The sequence below is a fragment of the Thunnus thynnus genome, chromosome 17 (assembly GCF_963924715.1).
Source record: "Thunnus thynnus chromosome 17, fThuThy2.1, whole genome shotgun sequence".
In the NCBI taxonomy this organism is placed as follows: domain Eukaryota; kingdom Metazoa; phylum Chordata; class Actinopteri; order Scombriformes; family Scombridae; genus Thunnus; species Thunnus thynnus.
In genome coordinates this window covers 16,961,764-16,980,558 of record NC_089533.1, presented here as the reverse complement: position 1 = coordinate 16,980,558, position 18,795 = coordinate 16,961,764, and the positions used below count along the sequence as shown (strand labels likewise).

The following is an 18,795-nucleotide window of genomic DNA, read 5'->3' as shown; positions in this document are numbered from 1 at the left end:
CCCCTCAACATGTGTAGGATTTGCAGAGGCTTGGTAGAGATCATCTGCTCTCTATAGAGCACACACACACACACACACACATCTGTTAAAACAGTTGGAGAGGAGAGTGTGTGTATCTTTGGTTGAGGTCTGTGTGTGCATGCACATTTTTGCATGGTCAAAAGCTTTGTGTGACACATGATTCATAACATATTGTGTTTTTTAGTTTGGTTTATATTTAAGGGCACATGTGCATATTTGTGCATGTGTGTCACAGGTGGTGAAGCCTCTGACTAACCATCTAAACACCAGCAGAGACTAAACAAGACAAACATGGGGAAGAAGCACACAAGAGATTCCTAACAGTTTTCACAACATCTTCCTACAGAGAACTTCTGTAAATACTTACACATGTGCATCTTTAGGCTCGGTACATTTTAAGAGATGTGATTGTGGTATCACAGTGAAAGCGTGAGAAAAGCATGGACAGAGAGCACAATGTTTAACGGTCAGGGGTTGAGGTCATGGGGTGAGGATTGAATAAACACATATAGTAACATCCCTTTTTTTTCTGACCTGTCTCAAGTTTTCCACCGTCTGTTTGCAGATGTAAAACTGTCATGACAAGGCAAATGGCTCTAATTTATTGTGTGGTACATTATTCTTTAAATGCTCTCTTGGTTTGTGGTCTATGTGCCCCTGCTACCAAAACAGGATCATCTCTGGTTTATAACAGTACAAGATGAAATGGCAGCTCAGGCTCCCTGATTCTATAGAGCCACATCTCTGTCCTGTTCCCTGGCTCAGTTTCTCATTTTGCCTATAATAATAATAGGGAAAAAAGATGTTGTCTGTCGCCTCTAATATAACAACACACGGCACAGTGCAAGTTGTCTGGAGGTAGTCAGCACTTCAGCCTGTGTGATCATCTGTGCACAATTTTTGTCTGCCACCCAGACGTAAGAGGTGAACAAATGTGAGGTTGTTTCTTGTGGCTTTGAGAAAACGGGGCGTTTGAGGTTGTGTACGCTACAAACAGTAGCAGTACAGTCGACATTGATGTGGGAGCATGGAAACAATGTCAGAAATCCTCCTCAGTTCTCTCTTTCTGGCAAAGAAGAGGCATTTAATTACTTTAAGCTTTATTTAACCTGGCTCATCAACCAACATTCACCCAATATTCACTTCAACAACACGTGAGAGTGGTTAAAGTGAGTATTTATTAAGAGCAACCTATCCCTATAAGACATCAGATGAAAATATGAGTTTTCACACATTTGATTTTTAAGTGACTGTGCATTGGTGAGAGCGAGTGAGTGTGCAATTCTTTTTGCTAACATCTGGAGCTGGTGTTCAAGACCTCCTCCCCCCTCCTTTGAATACCAACTGCGTTACATCAAGATGCAAAGGTCTGGATTCTGTGTGTGTGTGTGTGTGAGAGAGAGAGAGAGAGAGAGAGAGAGAGAGAGAGAGAGAGAGTTAACCAAATTCCTGGAGTAAAAACATGGCCTGTAGGATGTGGAAGGGTCACAAGTGGGGAACGGGTGTGTGTGTGCGTCTGGGGAATTAAAGAGCAGAAAGGGTGGAATTTCGTAAGGTGGGTAATGCAGGAGAGACATGCACAACTGAGTGTATTGTATGAAAAGTGTGTGGGTGTGTGAGTGTGAGAGTGAACACAGCTGTGTGTCTCCGCGTATTATATCTATCTCCCTGTGCAGAGCTGATAATAAAGTAAATAAAGATGCTGCCCTCGTTAACCCAGAAAACGATGAAGTCACAGTGTCATGGATTAAGTTGAAATACTTGTAAAATAACAAAGAACACCATGATCTCAAGTGATCACCCAAATCATAATTATATGGAATATGAAGCTGAACTCTTCATATCCACAAATTGCTTCTATAGCAATTAAGAAGCTTGACCCAAATCTTCAGCATTATATATAGATTGCACTACTTTTGTAAAACCTTTACTGGGTCAGAATGTGGGAATACAAGCCTGTCACCTCCTGCTGTCTTTGAAAGACTGATGTCTGAAATCCTTTTTTTGAACACCTGACACTGGTATTTTGTCAGTTTCTTTCTGACTTCCCAATAAACGATTTTCTCTGCTTCTGTATCTCTGTTTTCTTAATCTCATCTATTAACTATCAGTTGTTGGATGTGAGAATATCAGTGGAGCGTAGGTCGGCTGTGACCAGGCCGAGGATCGATCAATGTGCTGCCCACACACAGCGCTGCCAACAAAGAGAGAGAGAGAGAAAAAAGAGAATCAAATATTGTAAAGACAGAGAACTCAGGAGGAAGGCAGTAAGAAATTCTCCATCGCTCTACCCCATCACCGCTGCTTTAGAAGTCCTTAAAAGCAATGAAGAGAGCTTTGTACCGAATGTCTTGCTATTGTTATCTGTGATCTATCATTTGACAAGCAGCAGCACACTCAACATCAGCCTCGCTGTCACAACTGTGCTGTTTCACAGGTTTAACCACAGTGGTGCTGAGATGTTATTCCCGCTCTCCCACTCACCCATGTTCAGTCCCTTCACATATTCAGTTTGTATCTTTGTAGCTGCACGCACAGCTGTGAGCCAGCGTACATTCCCACACATTGATCCACGCAGTGCTCACACAAACCTTGAAAAAAAAACACACTCAGGCATTTGTTTTCTAATGTCTCACTGGCCTTGTTCTTGGATTAGATTCTGCTGTCACAAATCGGTACCTTGGATCGGTTTAATTGCAGCCGTCCTTTGCTCTGTTTGTGGGAGTCGAGTAGATGCGATGTAGGAGAGGATTTGTATCCTTATGGATGAACTGAGAATTCGATATGTGCTTGAGTAACATTTGACAAACAAGAAGGGGAGATTTAGTTTATGTGTGTGAGGTGAATATCCATTAAAGTATGAGAGACGATGTGACATTGCAGACAGGAATCTCCTCTAATTGATTCATTATGCTTTGGAAAGTTGGAGACAGAAATCTTAGCGATCTATTTATCTTGCTATTTTTATACATATCTGCTGTCTCTTGCACACACACACACACATAGAATTACATAAAGCTTTGGGCTGGTGTCATCTACAGTATGAGGCCCAGAGTATGTTTGTGTCTGCGTGCTGTCACATATACAGTGGGGCCCAGGCTGTTTAAATACATATAAGCTTGCAACTAATCATTATTTTCACCATAAATTCATCTGCTGACTGTTTCCTGGATTAAATGGATAGTCCTTTGGTTAAAAATGTTCATCGTAGTACACCCAAAGTCCGAGGTGGAGTCTTCAAATGTCTTGTTTTGTCCAACCAACGGTCCAAAACCTGAAGATTTGAAAATAGATCATTTTTGACATTTTCACTCAAAAAAACTAATCTATTAGCCTACTTGTTACGCATATCATATGCACACATTTCTTGCCTTGGTTCTTAGCCCAACCGAGGGCTCAAAGACCGTTACTGATATCAATATGCAACATTAGATTTGAATTGTGACCAAGATGACCTCAAAAATTTGTTCGGCATTTCTGTACTACAATTTTTCACTACTTATCGGTTGACATATACACTGATTCCAGTGTATCAGCAATATGCTTGTATCTGCGGATATATCAGCCCAGCCAATTTATCATTCTAGCTTGAATTTCTTAAGAAATATACACACAAACACAACCACCGCCTAATACTCCTCAGATTCTTTGCTTCTATTGCTTTCCTCTCTGTCTCTCTCTCTCTTAGTCCTAACCAAGTGACGAGGAATATCTGCCACGCACTGATAACAGGGGTGTGGACACATAAACACACACTCATTACATCATCAACATCAACTGCACTACCATCACACAAGTAAAAAACATAGACAGAGAGAGAAACTGACAAGAATTTGATTTTTTGAAACATTTAAAAGAATCTACAAATCTAAAGATAGATTGAAACGACCAAAGACAAGACTAGAATAATCACCTTTAAAAACTAACTCCTCTCATCTGTGACACGCACACACACACACACACACACACATACACAAACACACATACACAAACACACATAGCAGCACTTAACTGCTGAATATATCAGCATCGCCAGCAGCAGCCCACACAATTTAAATTGACATTTAAATGCAAATTGGCATAAATGTTGTCTTCTGTAGCCACTTCACTCCTCACACTCCACTCAAAGATAAGAGAGGAGGGAGAGGAAATAAGAGAGAGTGAAAGGGTTAAAGAATTTGGGCTCAGGAAGACATGAAATGCCACGACATGGAGGGTGGATGGGTGAAGCAGCAGTAAAATAGGAGATTAAGGAAGAATGAAGTGTAGGAAAATAGTAAGAGACGGATGGAAAAAATGTATGAGGGGGGTTTAATCCACCTGTGGGTTTGTCTTCTTTTCTCTCTCTCTGTCTCCTTGTCTTTATACTTCCACTAACATCCATTATTATACAGTAGGCTGAAATAATGGCTGATAACCAGTCATTGTGGTGAGTAGAAGAGTCATTGTAGATGTACAGTAGGTGAGTGATGTGGACACAGATATTGAGTATCATTTTGGACAGTTTGTTTGTCCTCATCAGTGCTTTTGATCATTTTCCTTCTGCATTTTCCACAAGCCTCTGTAGCATGAAATAGGTCCATGAAAATTGAATCAACTTCATACAGCAGGTTCTCATGGAAACTAAAGCTCTCTCACAGAATGGCTGTAATTGCATGACATGTAAGTACACTTGTGTTGCATGTTGCCAAAGCACTAGAATAAATGTGAGATACACTTCCGTGTACTAAATATAAAATACAGCATATACTGTAATTAGAAGACAGGATGATACACAGACTGTAGATTCATTTCAGTGGGAGAGAAGTTAATAATGAGCTAAAATTATTGTCCGATTTAGTCTTAAATATAGTTGTTTCAGGTTTAAACTTACTACAAACAGTTAGCTAAAGCATAGGTTGTCTCATTTTTGTAGCTAAATCAGGCAAAAACACTGTTATGTGCAAAATACTATGTGGAATAAATGTGTGGTCTTTAGAAAAGCTTGGGTTCATTTTGTTGGTGCAGTATGTTGTGCAGATCCCTTGATATATTGCAACAATACTTTTTTTCTCTCACAGATTTCAAACATGGCCTGTTTAGAGCAGCAGCTGACCTGTTAACAGCCAGAGCCCAGAGATGAGATTAATGTAACTGGCAGTGGTACCATTAAGGAATAACAGCAGTGTTTCTCTACACTGTTATTTACATTACTCCTGTTCAAAGGAGAGCATTCAGTTCATGTAGCTAATGGGATAATAGGGTGAAAAATACCAGCAGTGGGTGACAGCGTACTTAGGCTCTGCAAGCATTGATCAGAGAACTTCTACGTACATGTACAGTATGTTTTTACAAGTTTCATTGCTGAGTGTCATAATAAAGTAGTAGTTTCTCCCCCCGTATTTCATCACTATTGCCTAGTCTTTGACACAGCAAGTGTGGGTTTGGGTCACTCAGTCAAAATATCTTCATTTTTTGGATTTTGTACTTCAGCAGTTGTTGTCTTTGAATCCCCAAGGGACAGATAAGCCTTGACAAGCCTTGTCTAACTGTGTGGGGTATGAGTCTTGCAATGTCTGCTATGACTTTCATAATTTTCTCAAAGGACAGAAACATGATTATTTCAATATATCTTATTTTTGGCATCACCAAGGCTTATTGTTTTTAGCTGTCAAATGTTGGGAAATTGAGAGAAAAGTGATTATTTCCTGTACAAGACAGACTTTTTTTTTTACAGCATGAAGTGACACTTCAGAGGGTTGCAGAGAGGCAGAATGCAATTGTCTCCACATCAAAGCTCCTCTGTGCTAATTTTTTATTGAAGTCAAGCTGAGAGACTTCATATCATATCCATCACGCAGTTATCTGTGCTCAGTGACAGTTCAGCCTCAAGCCATGACACACGTTTGCAGCTAATTGCGGTGGCAACACTCTGTTTCAGCCCCTCAGCTTCTCAGTCAGCCCGACAGCTGAGCTGCAGGCACCTTCAGCAGGTGTTAAATGACCACAGATATCAACATCCATTTCTGCTTCATCAGATATTTAGGTCAGCATGACAGACCTGTCTCGACATTACAGTGTAATTGCAGACTAATAAATGGCTTTTTGTTCTCTCGTTAGCTGTGTTCATAGTTCACATAGTTAACGCAAGGAGATGGTTACAATTTCTTCTGGATTTAGCCCAGTGACATAACATTTTGTTTCCCCTCTATCTTCCATGTTTGCACTTTCTAGGAAAAGAGGACTGCTGCCATTTAAAGAACAATATGAGCATATAGAGGTTGCTCTCTAACCTGTATAGTTTCTTCTACCTTTTTATTTTGAGATTACACTAAATTTAATCCTCTAAATTTATGTTAAAGATGTAATCCTTAAGATTTCAGTTCTGGCTGATTTGGTGACAATCATGGTTACTGAAGTGCACTTTAATACTACAGCAAACACTCTTTCAATAGCTACTCTGTCAGAAATACAAAAACTGGTATCTCTGTTAACAGCACGGCCAAATAATCTCAAGTTTAACTGCAGTGTGATTTCATGCTGCACATAGTTTTAAGTGCTTTTCCACACACAATATAGTTGGTCACCTTGCTTAGAAGTTGGAGGTGTGCAGCCATTCACCAGTAAGCTGCAGCTCTTAATCTCCCAGCTCACTGTGGCTGCAACTTCTTGTTGCATTACTCGATTGCAAAAAAATTTTAAAATTTTTTAAAAAATGCTGAAAATGACTGTCATCTTTTTTTTGCAGAGGTATTTTGGATGTCAGCGCTAAACCAATGTGAGAATGCATTATGAATCCTGTGACTGCTTCACAATTAAAAGCCACCCCGTGTTTCACCAGTTAAACAGATACATTCAATTTGCATTAGCGGTAACTTAATACAGGTCTGATACAGCTGTGGGAGAATGAACAGTAAACAGTGAGGCTGATATCAGTGAGGTAAAATCAGAAACAGTAACGCTGAATCAAATGATGCATCATTTTCACTGAATCTCTTGTGCGTGAGAAGGCAACTACAATCCAAGCCAGGAATAGCGGACTCTGCCACTAACTACCAAAGCTATAGAGAAAGGGAAGTACGGAGTATAAATACATCGAATAGCTAGCTATCAGAAAACATAAAAACCATCAAATCTTGAACCTGCGATATCAATCAGCCCAGAATTGTTGCATAGAGTTCAATTAGTTGTCGTGATAAATTCTGTAGATCCGATTCTTTTTAGCCAAGCACGGTATGACAACCTGATCCATGACTAACACAGCATATCAAACTGATCATGTTGCTCCTCGTCTCCTGCTCCTTACATTATCCTTTCATCTTTTTTTTTCCAGTAGGTGCATTATCTCACATTTTCGCACATTCCACTGTAACACTTCTCTTTCTCTTTCACTCTCTGCTGAGTTGTGATCTCTAGCATCACTTTAACAGCGGGTACCGCACGTAACACACGCGGACACACTGCAGCAGAGCAGGGCTCTTTGGAAACAGATCTCAGCGGGCCTGCGCTGGTAGAACAACACTGGACACACAAGCACACACAGCCACCCTGTGTATCCCAGAGCTGTTATGCAATACACCACAACACCAGTGGGAAAAACTGTTGGTTAACGAGATCTTGGGCCAATCCGCTTGTTCTCATGTTCTCTCTGTATCTCTGCTTTTCTTCCTGTCTTTCACATGCTGTGCATCATCTTCTTCTCTGCGTGCCCTATTTTTCTCTTTATCTTCCTTCATACTTCTCTCTTCCATTGCTCACTCCTGTCACTTTTTTTTTTCCCCTATCCCCTTTCCTTCATTTTCATTTTTACAAGCTTCAAATCCCTCTCTGCTTTTCTCCAGCCGTCTGTCATTTCCTTTCTCTCTTACTCCAGTCCCACTCCACTCGCTTTCGGGCCCACTGTGATCTGGCCAGATCTACTCTTTTCCTTTCGGATTGTGCAACACTTGCAGCAGCTGCATGTGGGCTGTCAGAATGTCTGAGACACCGCATTCTTAATTTGGTAAAGAACTTATAAAGGATTTTTGAAAAGCACTTCTGAAAGGCTCTAAAGTCTGTGCGTCACACAGTCACACAGGCACAGAACATGTGTCAGGACACACAGAACTCTACAAAAGATTTAAATCTGCATGAAATCGACGGTATGTGTATATGTGTTTTCTCTCACCTAGTTCTGAAAACTCTGAAAAGTTACCCCACATGTCTAAGCCGGCTCTGACAGACGGATCTAGCTAGACTGGTTCCACTGCTGTCTCCATGGTAACCGGTTGTCAACCATGACATCAGCAGTAGTCCCATGTGCTGCTGTTGTTTGTCAACAACATTTCCATTCATTGCTAAGTTTTTAATTAGATTGTGTAGATATCATAGATAAACACTGACTCTCTTTAGGCTGACAGCCAGCAGGCATTACTGCTGCTTCCAGGAAATGTTCACTTGTGGATATTACAGTCATCTTGTCATGCAGAGATGTATTGTTTTAGTTTTTCTTTTAACCCTGCAGCCTGCACAGCATCTCAAGATACTGACATGTTTGACGTCTCCCTTGATTCAAAACTTAGAAACATAGAGAATTCAGTATTGACATCAGAATTTTGATGCATCAGATACTAATGACATTGTAAAAGTTAGAAGCATATTGTCGCTTTTAGCAGCTAATTGTTTCACTTTACAGGAATACACCAGAACGTATACTCTAAACTTGGTTTGACATTTTTATTGCATTAGAAGTCAAAGATTAGAAGCTTATGGTCATTTTTAGATAGCAAACCTAGTTGGAAACCTGGCTGCCTAGCACACTAGAATTTTTCCAAGCTGAGAAACAACATTAACAAACTGGGATGCAGTTTTTAGGTCATGGAAGAACTCTGACCGAGTTTTGGAAAGTCATAAAAATATAGATCAGGGCCATGGAACAAAAACTGACAAATGCAGATTGGATTTTCCTTCAGTTGCATGAGAGAAAATCTAAATGGTTTGACACAATGCTTTTTTGTTTAACTAACTAACTAGTTTCCCATTCCTTTAGTAAGTTTATATGCTTGTTGTAAGGTTTTTTTTTACTTTACCGATTACTTGAGTTCAGTAGATGCACCCAGAATTGTAGTGTTTCTGGTCGAGCTCATAAGATATGACATGTTGGCACTCTAAGCAAACCAAACTCAACAGGAAAAACTGCGTACCTTTGACTCAGGCCTCAAAGGAAACTTGACCTCTTGATTTGTTAGAATGAGGATATTAAGTTTACGATAATACCCAATGGGCAGCGTGCAAGTGAGAGCATTGTTGACAAAATGCCTTACATACACACATACACACTGGATGTAAAGGATGACATCTGCGTTTTTTTGCGGGTTGATGAAATGGAAACGCCCACTCAGCCGTCAGCAAAAAGCGGTAGCGTGGGTTAGAGGAACAGGGACAGACAGCTGCTGAGTGCCGGAAGCTCTGGAGGAGAGAGCTGGGAGCAGAGCCGGAGCTTTGGGACAAATAACACCCGCGAGTCACACCAGATTCTGCTCTGATCCAGAGCCATTCACTGTCAGGAGGAGAGCTCAGAATTGTTTTTTTGGGCTTGAGAAAATAGCATTTTGACACTAAAACATACGTACTTCGACAGAAATTTGAATTTTCAGATTTGAATACATACTGAACACTAGTGAGAAGCTACAGAATGATATGAAAAAACTAAAAAAAACAAAAAATAATGGACCCGCCCTTTAAAGTTTCTTTTTAGCAACTGGGGGACAAACATATGCACACACTTACATGCATGCATGCCCAAACACAATTAATTGTGTTGTGGGACAAGAGTGAGCCAATGATCCTTGGCTGTGAAAGGGTTAAGAGCAGTCATGATCCATCCATTGCAGTAGGCCATCACTGAATTATTCAACAAGCTGCGATCTAGTTTCATCAACTGCCAATGTCACTGCCAGCGGTCGCATTCAGAGGGAAATATACACATGCGTCTGCGTGCACAGATACAGTACACACAAATTAAACATGCAAACGGGTATGTCGTCATTCTCAGTCATTCACCACATAAACCTCAAACTTGCTCTATTCACAGATACAGTCACAAACACTGCTCAATGTACTTTATGATAAAAAAGAAATTTTGACCTCTTTATTTTCTACATTAATGGCTGCCTGATGGCAAATCAGTTTCACACATCAAAAAAAACATTTAAGTGTCTCCTGAACTGTATCATCCCACCACATTAAGGGTTCAATCTCTGATCCAATCACTATAATGTCAAACACAGCATATAGCACAACCTGCTGTAGGTTCATAGACAGATATTTTAAGAGCAGAGAGGAACACTCGACTGCAACTAATTGTAGGCAGCAGTAAAACAGGGATGTTTTTTTCAGTTGTGATCAGTCAGAGACAGGAATTAACCATTTATAGCAAATGGTCAATAGCCAATAAAAGCCAAAAACTTTGTAATAGTGCTAAAGGTCAAGTTTGGGGATCACCAAAGTCAGTGGAATTGATCCACTGGGGATTATGAATCAAAATTCCATGGCAAGCTATCCAATAGTTGTTTAGATACTTCTGTGTGGACCAAAGAGGTGGACTGGCTGACAGACTGACATCACCATCCCAAGAGTCAAAGCTTCTGCTCCTGTACAAAACCTGTAGAGTTTCATGTTGTACCATATTAAGCAACAAAAAAGTTGCAGTCTAATTTTGAATGTAATCAAAATTGCATAATCTATATACAGAGTCAAACACAAGTCTTGTGTGTATAGGGCACTCTCCCCCACAGACTAACAGAAACAAAGGCTGATTGTGGCAGGAAGCTAAAGGAATTCATGGGAGGCACTTGTCCCTTTGACAGTACATCCTCTCAGTGCACCACAGTCACAACGCCCAGTCAGTACATCTGTGTGTTTGTGTGTGTTAAACTCTATAATGTTCTGCAGTGGGCGTGAAATATTCCATATTATTTTCCTGATTTTTATTGAATTTTCCATGTGAACTTGTTTTGAGCTGCGCTGCAGTTACATTCATGCGACTGGAACAAAACATGGTTTCTGTGTTTTCCCAGCAGTTCCAACTGCTTCTCCTCCCATGCAGCGTTCCCGCTTCGAAATGAAAAATGTCCAATGCTGATAACCGACAGCTTTCCTGATGACAAGCTAGTATGCTGACAAAGAGGGAAAACATTACATCTCATTTTTCACCCTCCCATCAAAATATTTTTCACAAAAACCATGAAGTTCTCAGCACCCACAGTTCAAACAAACACGGTGACCGCATTTCATTTGGTGGCGTCTCAGTTCGGAGAGGTTGTGTAGTAACCTCAGCTCTCTTTGGCTGTCACTTTTTCAAACCTTGAGTCTCTATTGTTTACCGTTTAACCCACCAACACACAAATAACACATCTGTATCAATCCCCCACCAACAATGATGAATGTGCTTCGACACAGCGCAGAAACACACACAGAGTCATGTTGTCACCCTCCATCACTAAGCTCGTACAAGATCAAACCTACAGCACAAACAAACCAAATCAAAAGTCAGCCATGAACGACACAGAGTTTAAGAGATGGCACAGGCCCCATGGGGTGATTAGTGGGGTGCGGACAGGCATTGAGAGGCAGTCGGAGGTTAGATTGGCAGACACTTGCGTCTCCCCCGCATAATAACTCCCAGCTGTGCTGCTCACACTATTTATCTTAGAGGAGTTCCACTACGAACTCTTTTCCTCCCTGTCGTCTCATACTGAAAAGTTCTGCAGTCTTAATTTTGTGTCTCTCTGTTTGTCTGTTTATCAGTCTGCTGATAGGTTTCTGTATCCTCTTCAGTTGCTCTGTGCTGTTTTTTTTTTTCTTGAACTCTTTCTCAATCCTCTCGCTGCATCTAATTTTCTATCCCTCCCACGCACTCTCTCCGTCCTTGCTTATTCCCTTCCTCCTCTCCCTCTTTTCTGCCATTTTTCTCCTTTGCCCAGATCCCAGGATGCTAATACATTTGATTTTATATTCATATGTTTTCTCTCCCTTGGAAGATCCACCCCTGCTGCCCAACCCAGGCACTTCCTCCCCAGCCAGGGGAAAGAGGATCTTGAGAAATTCATGAAAGTTGAACAAGTCTTAATTATTCTGTTGTTACTCCAGGTCTAGCCGGGTGACCCCCCTACCTCTCCCCCCTTCTCTCTCTCCCCCTCTCTCTCTCTCTCCCTCTCTCTCTCTCTCTCTCTCTCTCTCTCTCCCTCTCTCTCTCTCTCTCCCTCCTTCTCAGGGCAACCTGCCCAGATCACTGCTACCCTGAAGAATTTGGTGCCTGAAATGAAATTATACGTTGCCATCTGTGTTATGTTTTTACAGTCGAGGGATAAAATGGGAGGCACTGTTGTGGTGTTCAAGGCTCATTCATAATTTCTAAGTTGCCATAATCGCACAGGAAGTTGAAGGGGAGATAGAGTTCAGGGAAATAAATGATAAGTTTAAAAAAGTCCTCTGTCTTTCTGTCAGAATAGCTCATCAACCATCTTCCCTCTATAGTACCTTTCTTTCTCTCTTTCTTTCTCTCTCTCTCTCTCTCGCTCTCTCACCCTGCCCACATACTCCATATATATTTTTAGCAGGCACAAGCTGGACTGTTATGGCAGCTTCACATATGCAGTGGAAACAATAGACTTCTCCAGTTGTGTAATATGTTTTGCAGATCAGTCCTGTGTATGCTCTCAGTGTGTGTACGGTATGTGGACTTGCATTCACTGGCTCCCAGTAGGTCACCCAACACCCAGTTTACCTGTCTGTTACCTCACTGCTAATATCAGCTGAGGTTACGGAGCTGGCCAGCAGCTATCATCCCTCTCACTGCACATTGTTTTCCCCGGTGTGTAGGTGGTAAATCAGTGTGATCACACTGTAGCGCTCAAGGCACAATTATACAGTTTCTATAAATGTCTTCACCCATGCTGTTAGAGCTGTTGGTGATATGCTGCAAATGGACGTTACGTTCCAAAATGAAACATACTCTATAATATGTGACACCTACAGTGTTCTTGGACCGAATGACAGCACAAAATAACAACATAGAGAAAGGAATAAATCTAGGGCTGTAGTCAACCAAAGAAAATCTTGGTCGACTGAAATCGACTGAAATCATAATAACATAATCTTCAACTAATCGATTAGTCGTGGGTGGGTTGGGGGGGGGGGGGGTAATGATGTACAGAGTGCACAGTGAACTCACATTTCTCCGTTTTGCCTTTACGCTAACCTATTGTTGCTAACTTTGGGCTAATGAGCTAACCCCATTCACTTTTCCAGCACTTGGGGAAACAACAGACCTGACTTTTTAGCATTTATTAACTGTTACACTTTAGTCTGTATTGCACATTTACTGCCAGACTGAAAAATTATCGCTAACCTTTTCCTCTACTCCGCTCGCATCCACCGTCACTTTCCTGCCACTCTTTCCTACTCGCTACGCAAACATACTAAGCACTGCCCTATTCCTAGCTACCGATATTTAGCGTTATTTTTGGCATTAAAAAAATATCTTTTGGCCTGGCGGGGGTTCGTTGATATTATTACACGAGAAATGCTGATTCAGTAAACATTCAATACGTTCAGTTAACACTCAGTAAACGTTGAGTACAGTTAGACCCAGCAGTCTCTATTAGGTTGGGCGAGTTCAAAGCTGTGAAAACAACGGTCTGTCCCTCCCGCCGCAGGAAATAATGGATTAATCCTGGAAAGTTATTGATGTAGCACTTCTCTCCTTATGAAAGTAACACGGAGATTATTCAACCAATGAGAATTTAGTTGGACGAGAGCATATCTACCAACTAATCGACCAGTTGACCAGGAGACTACAGCCCTAAATAAATCAACAAAAGATTTAAGTAATCTTTCCAAAACTATTTTATCACATTCATGGTAGAATATTTCAAGTCTGATTTTGTAAAATTGCATCTTTATACAACACAAGAATTATTATCATCAGTGAGTGATAATGCACCCACAAGGTTCTGTATAAAATATTCGCCCTGCAGGCTTGATTGAAAGGTTGTTGTTATAAATGATCATAGTGACTCAGCTATGTTTTTTAGTCACCTGTCTCTTGAAATGGTCACATGCCCTGCAGAAGGTAGCATGTCATTTTGATTTGCCCTGTCCCTCCACACATGCTGCACCATTTAAAACCTCTTTTATGGGCTTTTAAGCAATTTAAATGCCTATTTTTCTAGCGTATCTTCTCTATTAACCAAGCTCCTACTGAGAAGGATCCAGACCCCAAAATAATAAGAAAATGATCTTGATAGGAAAAATGTACCGTATAGACTTTTTACCCTGACTAATCATTTACTGTATTACAATTTGAGATGCTAACAGACGAATTAAACTCAATGGCACTTATTAAAAGAGAAAAACATACTTCTTTCACTGTCTTCCAGGAGACTCTCGCCCAGACTGAAGCCCAGACCCAATCCCAGTCACGGCTCCATGTTGACCCATCCGTGCTTCTTCCACGTCTGTGCCACCTGGTGCGGTCTGAGATAGGCTACGGCTTCAACCTCCACAGTGATCGGTCTCGGCCCGGACAGTACATCCGCTCCCTGGACCCAGGATCACCTGCAGACCACGCCGGGCTCCGCCCACAAGACAGGCTCATCGAGGTAAGGAAGGTGTAGGATGAACAACTGACAATATAATGTAATCCAATACAAAAGTCCTGCAGTAAACCGCTGTAAAGCTAGTCAATTTAAGTTTTAGATGACACTGTCAGCGAGGTCTTACTTTGTATTAGACTGCATTAGCTTGTCTCTAGCAGTGAGGAGTGTTTTTATGTGCATGCTTAATGAAACGTTAAAGTGATCAGGGAGAGCCTCCACAGCAGTGGTGATAAGCTGGAGGTACTGTCAAACACAAAATAGAGAGTGAGTATTGAGCGAGTGTTTTCATGCATATATACACCCGGTCAACACGGCAGACTGGAAAGAGGAATGAGGAGATGAGGAAAATGTGCACACGCTAATGAGGTGATCACTGATAAATGAGTTAGTAAGAGTAAAGCTGTCTGAAGGAAAGAAAAAGTACCATGATTGACTGGTTGTGAGAAAATTCCTTTTGAGGACTTCGAGTCTTGTGACCCTGCATCTTGCCACTTTGGAGTAACACGTATGTGTGTGTTTATGCACACTGTGTGTGGTTTTGTCCGTATCTTTATAGATATGCATGTCACTGTGTGCCTACTCACCTGATTTTGCACATGTGCCCACATTTCCACACAACCATCCAATCCATTAACTCCATATAAACCTATATGTACACGTAGAGATGCTTCTCTTGAGCATTTACTCCACTGCACACCAACACACGGTGCTGCCTACCCCTTTTCCAGGGAAAGCAGCTGCTGGCTGCTCACAACATCACCATGAGTCAACAGATTTCTTCATTTAGGGTTTTGCATCAGAACATTTATTTTCATTTAATTTATCTGATCGTTTATATATACACAAAATAAGTATGTGATACAGAGGGAGACCACCTGAATGCGACAGCTTGTTTGAGACAAACTAAAGCTGTGTGCACTTTTTTTGTGTGTGTGTTTGCCAAATTTCTTTATCACTCAGATTTTTACAGCTGTCCCCAGTGTAATTAAAAAAGCAGGAGTCACACTTGTGTCTGCTATGGGGTGCCTGTTTCTAAGGATAACAGGATCTGAGGCCTGGACTCAATCTTTACTGTGTGTCAGACTATAGAGAGAGAAGAGGCCGGTCGCAGGGGAGAAAAGAATCAGTCTGATCGCAGGGGCTGACAGGAGGAGAGACGTGGGGGAGGAGGGAAGGAGGAGTGTGTGTATATGTATGTCTCTTCTTATAAAGCACTGACAGAGACAGACACGTGTGCAGTGGATGTAAGATAAAGACAGTAGCAGAGAGCGAATATGCAGAAACTTTGGAATTCAGATAATATTTCTGTCGCACACAACCCCACGTACATTTAAGAGCCAGTCGCATAAAAGTTGAAGGTCATTCAAATCTTCAAAATGGTAGACGAAATTGGTAGTGAAGGGATATAATGTCAGGTCATCTCTCTGATGTGAATGTGTGTAATGTGTGCTGAAAAAGAGCATGGGGGTTCAGTCAACTTTCCCCTCCCATCATCATCATTTTTCTAGCAGTTTTTCATTTAAGTTTACTCACACAGTATTCACCCTTCATTCCCATGAACTTTGCCCTCACTGGCTGTTCATCAGGGTCCAGACCAGACTCCAGAGCAAGCCTAACAGGACTCCAATTGGGTCTGATAAAAAGGTTAAACAAAGTACATTTAGAAGGGTCAAAAACATATTAGTGGTTGTGTGCATGTAGTGGACATCATTCCCTGAGTTTTTGATTGATTTCTTACCCTCCAGGCAGCTATTAGTTCATGACAAAATGTCAGCAGGGCCTGTTTTGAAAATGTCTCTTTGCTGGTGCTTTCAAGAATTCTCCAATTTCTAACTGATCTGTTAAAACACAATGTATTCACAAGATATTTTGTGATTAAAGAGAGGGTTGTTCAGCAGCCAGACTCTCGGGTCTTTGCTGGTGGAGCTTCCAGAGACTGGGAGAAATTACAAAAGCGAAGAATTGTTCACTATAATGGATTACTTTAATGGTAAAATGCTGCATTTACACACTCTCAAACACTGATGGCCGCTAAGTACCTTGCAAGGTTGCTGACCTGACCATCGGGAGCAATTTGGGGTTCAGTGTCTTTCCCAAAGACACTTGGACATGTGGAAAGAAGGAGCTGGGGATGATTTTAAGTCTGTGGTTTTCATAGTGAACTGAATGGAAGCCAGTGTCAGCCTGGGGGGTAGAAAACATGTCTAAACTTTGGAAAATAGTTTACAGTAATATAAACTAATACACAATATGTAGTCAATGGACCAAAATATGGAAAACCATCAGTATGATATGAAGTAAAAGTCTGTAAGATACAAAATGTTGCAGACTTGGCATCAGAAGCAACTGATGTCCTGATGCTCCACTGCAACATTAGATGGCTGGTGAGAGTGTGTGGGAACATCCTGTAGCAGGTCACTGATGGCAGTAACAGTCAGTCACCTCCCTTCATCGCTCCATGGAGAGATAAAATGAGAAGTACACACACTAATATATACATGCACACACACAAATGAAGTTAGAAGGTAGTCCAGGTCAGTGTCAGGACAAGTTCAGTTCAAATAAAGGAGCTTTATTGGTTTAATGTACATGTGCACAAACTGCCAAAGCAAAGAATTGAATATAAATTACATGGTCATTAATAAAATATATTAAGATAATAGTTTGTTTAGTTGTTCCTAATGGACATAATGTGTATTATTTGCTGTAATGTATTTTTTATGGATCTCTGGTAAATCTGGTTGCAGTTCTCAGTGTGTTCCTTTTGTTCAGACCTTAAAAATCTGAGCCCATGTTGGGTTTGTTGGCTGCTGTGTGTGTGTGTGTGTGTGTGTGTGTGTGTGTGTGTGTGTGTGTGTGTGTGTGTGTGTGTGTGTGTGTGTGCACGCGCTGATAATTGCAACCATGCGTCAAGACAGCGCTTGTGTTATCTGTCAGCAGCTTGTTACAGAGGTGAACAACCATGACAGATCTCCCTCTTGTCTGTCTCTCGCTGTCTTCTTCTCTCACTATGCCCCATTACACTGGAGGTGTATCAGCAGTTCGCACGGTAAAAGGCTATGATGAGAGCTCAGCTTTCTGACGATGTTTGGCAGAAGCACTGACACCGGTGAATGCCTCATCAGCCTCTCTGCTCTGCCTGAGCTCAACCGTGCGTACTCTGAACCTCTCATAAACATGAGTGTAAAAGACACACTGTGCTTTTGAAAGAGGACACAAACACACAACGCTCGTTTTTCCAATGGTACTAATGTCATGATAGCCTACATTAAAGTATTACAGTGATTTGACCCCAGCATGATGATCAGTTGAGACTCTCACTCTCCCACATGCATCACAAAACACACACTTAATCCTACGCTGTTGTTTAACACAGACTCGCCATTTTCAATATTTCAGGCCCAAAACACTGGAGACAACCTTACAAAGGCAACTCAGAAATTTGGTTTATCTAATGTTGGTCAGGCAAGGATCAATAGACATTTATGTAGGGACACTGTCAATGAACAAAGATTAAAATTATTTTCTAGGCACATATATCCTGTATCAACCAAAATATGGTTGACAGGAGCTGTTTTTTGCTGACACTTCACCACAAAATTCTTTCCACTGGAAAAAAGACATGACAGCTGTTCTTGGAACATCAAATGTCCTTTTTTTAAATTCAAATTTCATTAAATTATCTACTAAAACCAGTTTCTGAATTGATTTGAGGCAACACATAGGCCGTGCGGTTGCAGAATCATGTGTCATCTGTACCAGCTTGTTTAACAATGCTCTGGAGTTTCAGCAGGCTACAGTTCATGTCATCATGCAAATCAACTCTCACAGTTAGCTGCATGGTCCAATTTCCAGCCACTGAACTCTCAGTATTAGACAAAAATCTCAAAGTGAAAACTGAGCTTTGGAGACCTATGAGTTAAAAATCCCACACGTCATATTCAAAGATGTGCAGATGCATATGAAAATAGTTTGTTTTGATCAATCCAAGGTTAGTCTGTGACTGCTCTTACACACACACAGACTCACACACAAACCTCATCAAAGTACACCAGTGAACTTCAGGTGACTGGACTCCTCTATGACTTTGATGAGACATACAAACACTCTACTATCAAGAGGTTTCCCAAGGAAGAGTCCCATGGGAAACTGGCTT

The 18,795-nt window shown here is 41.2% G+C and overlaps 1 protein-coding gene across 1 annotated transcript in view; it reads left to right on the top strand.

The window, feature by feature from the left end:
• LOC137201166 (Na(+)/H(+) exchange regulatory cofactor NHE-RF2) overlaps positions 1-18,795 on the top strand; it is a 31,933-nt gene that overhangs the window by 7,480 nt on the left and 5,658 nt on the right. The window contains exon 3 of the mRNA XM_067616080.1: positions 14,421-14,642. Coding sequence (XP_067472181.1) covers positions 14,421-14,642 — 222 coding nt within the window. The remainder of the gene's footprint in view (positions 1-14,420; positions 14,643-18,795) is intronic.